At 33.7% G+C, this 6,230-nt stretch overlaps 3 protein-coding genes across 3 annotated transcripts in view; all 3 read left to right on the plus strand.

Moving 5' to 3' along the window:
- LOC104790520 (mucin-21-like) lies at positions 453-2,366 on the plus strand. The gene is made up of 3 exons (XM_010516298.1): positions 453-851; positions 944-1,771; positions 1,855-2,366. Exons 1-3 carry the CDS (start codon positions 498-500, stop codon positions 2,107-2,109), a joined length of 1,437 nt encoding a protein of 478 aa, XP_010514600.1. The 5' UTR covers positions 453-497; the 3' UTR covers positions 2,110-2,366.
- LOC104790521 (putative per-hexamer repeat protein 5) lies at positions 4,136-5,334 on the plus strand. Its single transcript, XM_019246518.1, has 2 exons — positions 4,136-4,537; positions 4,648-5,334. Exons 1-2 carry the CDS (start codon positions 4,340-4,342, stop codon positions 5,167-5,169), a joined length of 720 nt encoding a protein of 239 aa, XP_019102063.1. The 5' UTR covers positions 4,136-4,339; the 3' UTR covers positions 5,170-5,334.
- LOC104698741 (50S ribosomal protein L24-like) overlaps positions 6,217-6,230 on the plus strand; it is a 1,519-nt gene continuing 1,505 nt past the window's right edge. Inside the window, exon 1 of the mRNA XM_010414144.1 lies at positions 6,217-6,226. Within this exon, the coding sequence (XP_010412446.1) occupies positions 6,217-6,226 (10 nt within the window). The remainder of the gene's footprint in view (positions 6,227-6,230) is intronic.

Genomic DNA, 6,230 nt, shown 5'->3' on the forward strand with positions numbered 1-6,230 from the left:
GATAAAAGGACACATGAATCTAGTAGGAGCATATACTAGAGTCTAGCAAGAAAAAGACCATATACAGTGCATAGTCAAAGAAGTAACTATTTGCATAGACCAAAAACCAAAGAAATTGGTAAAACGTGAATCATAAGATATGAAATTGTCAATTACAAAATTAGATGAACAATATCGCCACAAGGATTTTTCTTAAAGATTGTCGCACAAATTTGATATAAGTCAATTGCATTATAATTTGATCCATCTAAATATAGATTGAAGAGGGATCATCACAGCTATAGAAATTGTCGTCAAACTAGAGAGTAAACACATGAGGACCTTTTTAGCTATTCTATTACAACCTTAAATCAATCCACCATTTTCTCCTAATCACTTAAAAAAATAGAATATCTAAGCATCTATATAAAACCCAATTCTCCTAGAAACTAAAATCATCCCAAAAGGAGAAAAACCAAAAAAACAACAAAAAAACAAAAAAAAAAAAAACAAAAAAAATGGCAAGAGTTTCACTAGGGATATGTCTGATGTTAGTAGTAGCATCAAGTGTGATCTATGAAGCACAAGGAACATTCTTATTAAAACTTTACTTAAGGAAGAACTTCCCAAAACAATGCAACGAGTTTACGCCTTACGCTAACAAAGGTATGTTGTCGTTCGTGACCAACCTAGAAGGTAACTGTCCCGCAACCGCAGAGTTCAAGAACTTTTTTACACAGTTCAAGTCTTACATGTCCTTCATCGAAACTGCATCGGCCTCATCGAAAAACGTTGACACCGAGATGACAACCAAATGTAATGGGCTCTTCAAGGCTATGTCTGCAATAAGCAGCGGTAAAGGCGAAAAATCAGTAAGTCCTACTCCATTTCTATTCATATAGTATTAAAGGTTTTTTTATTTTTTTCCCCTTTTTTGTATAATAATTGATGCTTGTATGAACAGGCTGATGCTGGTGGTTTGAAAGCTACCATGTTGGCAATGGGAAAAACTTTGGTTGAGCAGAAGAAGAATACAAAGATAATGACATTGACGCAAAAGAAAGAGTTGATCGGTTCTATGGTGAAATGGACTAACATGCTCGCTACATTCGTGAAGTCGGCCTCCGAGAAGAAAGGAAAGTCCATCGATATTGGATCATATGGCCTTGATGTCGATGTTAACGACAGTTCTATTGTTGGAAACACCGAAAGTAGTTCAGCCTCATCAACTAAAGCTGGAAGTGTTTCTACCAAGACAAAAGAATCAAGCAGTGGTGCAAGTTCTGCTGCATCCAAGACAAAAGAATCGAGCGGTGCAAGTTCTGGTGGAGCTAACAAAGACACTACAGGTAAAAATTCAGGTAGTCCGAGTGAAACCCCCAATGCCAAACCTTCTAAAGGAAGTGAAAGTGCTACAGAAGACGCAAATGCTAAAGGAAGCATAAGCGGCAAAAGTAGTTTCTCGGCTAATTCAGCAACAAAGACAACAAACGAAAAGCGATCCAAATCATCGAGCCAAAGTTCATTTAAGAGCTCATCCACCATATCAGTGAAACAAGTTGAAAGTGAGACTTCCAAAGAAGTAATGTCATTCATAACGCAACTCGAGAAGAAGTATTCCGCAAAGACGGAACTCAAGGTTTTCTTCGAGAAACTGAAGGCTTCCATGCAAGCTTCCTCAAGCATTGCTTCCAAAACATCAAAGGACTATGTCTCTGCCACAGCAGCAGCCACCGGTAAACTATCTGAAGCCATGGCTTTAGTGGGTTCAAAGAATGTCAAATCAGCAAAGGTGCGTAAACTTTAATTTATGGTCATTCCTGTTGATTAAGATTGAATATTAAGTCATAAAATTATATATTTGTGGTATGATAGATGAAGAGCAACATGGAAACCAGCAAAGATGAAATGATGAAGTGTCTCAAACAAATACAAGATATCAACAGTAAAATAGTGAGTGGCAAGACAGCGTCATCGACACAACAGTCAGAGCTCAAGCAAACAATCACAAAGTGGGAAAAAGTCACCACCCAATTTGTGGAGACTGCTGCTTCTTCAAGTTCGTCTTCATCCTTATCTTCTTCTGCAACTCAGCAGCAAGGCAGTGCAAGGATGGTCGAGAACAATTGAGTTCAAAGGCAAAAGTTGCATTAATATGCCAAAAGATCACCAAGAAAGACAAAACCAGTAATGCCAAATATTATAATAAGTAGCTAGATCATTTATATATATATATATTTTTTCTGTAAATAAAACTAAGATCGGTATAAACCGACGTATGCAAATACTAACTCTGTAAAAAAACAAAACAAAGATAGACTGTAACCGCGTTGTATGGGTAACATACAAAAGTGAGTGATATACCTATAAAAGGGATTTTGAATTTATCTTTCGTCTCCTTCCATATGTGAATAAGGTTTCTTTTTATGTATTAGTTTCTCTCATAACATGTTTCTTTAGCACAACAACTGCGGTGGTGGATTCAACAATTTTTAAAAAAACTTCGGTGATGATTTCTTAAAATTCCTAGAAAATTTATTTTTTTCTTTGATCTATTAATCTATAATATTATATATAATAGTTCCTACAAAACTTCGGTGATGATATTTTTTCTTTGATCTATTAATCTATAATATGATAACATTTCATTTTTAAATAATTCCTATATATAATATTATTTGAGAAGTACGTATAAGACTTTAACTCCAAACTTGTAGTTTATCACTGGATATGCCTTTGAATCTAAATATTTTTTTAATATACAATTTTCAGGTATTTTATTAACTACTGAATTATTTGTTATTAATAGTGATTATAAATTCAATACAATAAATATTTTAAAATAGTAAACAATCAGACCTTTTTATTTGTATATATTATTAGTTTAACTTGGGAATCCATATATGTTACAAAATTAATTAAATATCTATTTCTGAAAATTTGTTATTATCAAATTATTTGAACTAATAATTAACATAATAAGAATTAGAATGAAATATTTGATATGTAATTTAAGTATTTAATAGTATTTTTATCTTCTTTAATTATTGAAAGAACACATATAGAAATGTCATCTTAACCACTGTTTCAAATTTATTCGTAACTAAATTATACGGGTACTATATATACTTTGTTTTTGGTACCAATGTTAAAATGATATTTATAATTTTATAGTTTCATCACTAAATAAAATTGGACTGAAAATTTATACAGACATATAATCACATAGCAATTCATTACGTTTACACGTACGTGCCCAACCCTTTTCTTCTCTACATGCGCCCCGCCCCTGTAACTTCAGTTGTACAGTAGAACCTCTATAAATTAATAATGTTGAGACCATGAAATTTTATTAATTTATAGAAGTTTAATTTATCGATAAATTAATTTATGAAGAGGATTTTTTTATCAGAAATTCAGAGTTTAGAAGAAATTGCTGCTACTATTTTTCAAGGTGATGATGAAGTTGAAAAGGATATAACGGTACCTTTAAAACCAGTTACACGTAAAGAAACAATTATCGCGTCAAGATCTCTCTACAATTTTTAGATGCGATTTGAGAAGACAACACCAAAAGTTTTTGATGCAGTCAGAAAGATTAGAGATGCTCTCCAACAAGAATGTAAATTCAAGAACAAACAAACAACAATAGATTCATATTTCATTAGATTTTCTTAGATATATATATACTAGTTTATTTGATTATTAATTTATGATATTGATGAGACCATATTTTTACATAGGATTTTTATAAATATTATTAATTTATTATTTTATCTAATAGTGTCCAAAATTACACTAATCCCAACTTAGTACCAGAAAAATTTATTAATTTATAGAGGTTATTAATTTACCGAGTATTAATTTATAGAGGTTCTATTATTAAAACATTACCCAACGTCCGCACATAAAGGGTGGGTAACCTAAGTCCATATTCTTACACGAAAAAAGTATCCTTTCCAAAATAATAATGACAAAGATTAAAACTCGGAGAGCATTCAAAATAAAGAAAGAGTAAAACCTAGAAATTTTGCTAGTCTTTCTTGCGACCTTAACTCAATCCACAATTTTCTCTTATATCTAACCTAAATTTAGACCATTTAAGCATCTTTATAAACCGATCCTCCAAGGAACTTAAATCATCCCATAACAAAAAAAAACCAAAAAAAAATAAATAAACATTAAAAAAAGATAAAAGAAAAAAACCTAAAAAATGGCAAGAATTTCATTAGCATTAGGTCTATTGTTACTAGTATCATTAAGTGAGGTATACGAAGTGCAAGGGACGTTTTTATTGAGGCATTACTTGAGGAAACTTCCCAGAAGGAACAGAGACTTTCGACCATTTGCTTGCTAAGGTATGTTGAGGTTTGTGACCCTTCTGCAATCTTTGTGTCCATTGAAGCCACGATACACGAGCTTCTTCGGAAACCTAAAGTCTTACATGAACTTCATAAACTCGGCCTCCGGGTCGGCAAACTATGACTCCGACCTGAAAGGAAAAGCCCAGGGCCTCTACTCATCTATTTCTGCATTGAGTGGCAAAGGCGGAGCATCGGTATAAACTTCCTATAATATATTGCTTCGTTTTTATGAATGAAATGTTAAATTTATTCCAACAAAAAAAACTGTATAGTTCAATAATGTTTGTTTTAATTTTGTAACCAGGCTGATTCCAGCAAGGTTATGGAAACATTAATGTCAATGGGTAAGACATTGGGCCACCAGCAAGAGAGCAGTCCAACAATGTCGCTTGGAGAAAGGAAAGAGTTGATCATGTCTATGGCGAAATGGACACAAACGATTGGTCAATTCGTTGTCAGTCCTGCAGCACAGAACGGAAAAACAATTGATATTTCATCTTTAGGACTTGATATTGACGCGAGTGCCACCGCAACTGGAGAGTCCACTACCAATACCGAGACCTCTACCACTACTGACACTGGTACCCCTTCTGGAGGCAATACGGCCACTGGCACTGGTTCCACAGCTGGAGGCACTACGACCACTGGCACTGGCACCACAGCTGTTGGAAGTCCAACTAGTAGTTGCACCACAAGTAAGTGTTCTAATGGTGATGGAAGCTCCTTTAAAGCTGCTGTGAACATTCAGCACGGAGGGAAGGCATCCTCCCAGTCTCAACAAACCACATCAGCCCAACAAGACGTAACCTCTGCTGGCTCTAGCTGAAGAAAGGCCGACCTAGCATATAATATATATATTAAAAGTATTAATAATATTATTTAAATAAGAAGACGGCCCTGCTAAGCATAATTTAAGCAGCGAGCTGTAGAATGTTTGGCTCACTATATATATAAAGCCTGTTTTTGATAATAAATTATAAGTTTTTTTTAACTAATATTTTCGATATATAGTTGCCCAATGCATTCAATAAATAACCAGTAATCTCTTTTTGATTTGTTGATCTGATCAAATGTGGTTTGGGTTGATTGTTAGATAGTGATGTATAATCTCTCTCTCTGCATTTACATGAGTTAAGTTTGAGAAACATATTAAACCAAATGCCCTAGGAGATGCTTCGGTAATTTGTGGCCTCAAATGATAACGGAAAGATTGAAAGAATATGTATACATTTTTCTTTCACAATTTTTTAGTAAGGTCACAAAATAAAATAAAATAAAATCCTCAAAAACACTAAATGATATTCAATCAATTACTATTATCAAATCTTGATGTAATATTAATACATAATTTAATTAATCTTTAAAAATAGCTGTGACTCCCTTTCATGTTGCATGCATAAATCACATGCATGATCAATCTGAGATGCTTCCATGCAGTTCTTAGTTTCGGGTTAATTAGTGTTGACTTTTTCTTCGTTTTAGATTACCCGGATTGGATTTTTGTGATACAATAGATTGAGTTTGTGGTGGTAGTGTTAGTGGGAAAACATCATTGTTGCTTGATGATATATTTGTGTGAACCAAAAGAAAGCAATTCGATCACTGAGCATAACCCTCTGATGACATAGATTCAGTGCTTCTGGATAATTTAGTCTGCTAGGCGAAGTGCGGAAGACATATCACGACTACGTTCTAAGATGAAAAACAGGAGATTTCCTTTGGAATGCTTTTATACGCTCAATGAGAAAGCAAAAAATAAAAGAGAAATTGACCACTAGCCAAAAGGGAGAAGGAAAATAAAGTTAAATTTCTAGGCTTCGGTCGAAAGACCAACATGTTTGATTTAAGATATAAAAAGGAATGAAAGAAAGAGATGTACACGGGTTA

This window comes from Camelina sativa, chromosome 6, assembly GCF_000633955.1.
Source record: "Camelina sativa cultivar DH55 chromosome 6, Cs, whole genome shotgun sequence".
NCBI classification, from domain to species: Eukaryota; Viridiplantae; Streptophyta; class Magnoliopsida; order Brassicales; family Brassicaceae; genus Camelina; species Camelina sativa.

Coding starts and splice junctions, on each gene's coding strand:
- LOC104790521 (XM_019246518.1), top strand. CDS start 4,340: ATGTTGAGGTTTGTGACCCTTCTGCAATCTTTGTGTCCATTGAAGCCA. Junction 4,538..4,647: donor GTGGCAAAGGCGGAGCATCG/GTATAAACTTCC, acceptor TTTTGTAACCAG/GCTGATTCCAGCAAGGTTAT.
- LOC104790520 (XM_010516298.1), top strand. CDS start 498: ATGGCAAGAGTTTCACTAGGGATATGTCTGATGTTAGTAGTAGCATCA. Junction 852..943: donor GCGGTAAAGGCGAAAAATCA/GTAAGTCCTACT, acceptor TTGTATGAACAG/GCTGATGCTGGTGGTTTGAA. Junction 1,772..1,854: donor AGAATGTCAAATCAGCAAAG/GTGCGTAAACTT, acceptor GTGGTATGATAG/ATGAAGAGCAACATGGAAAC.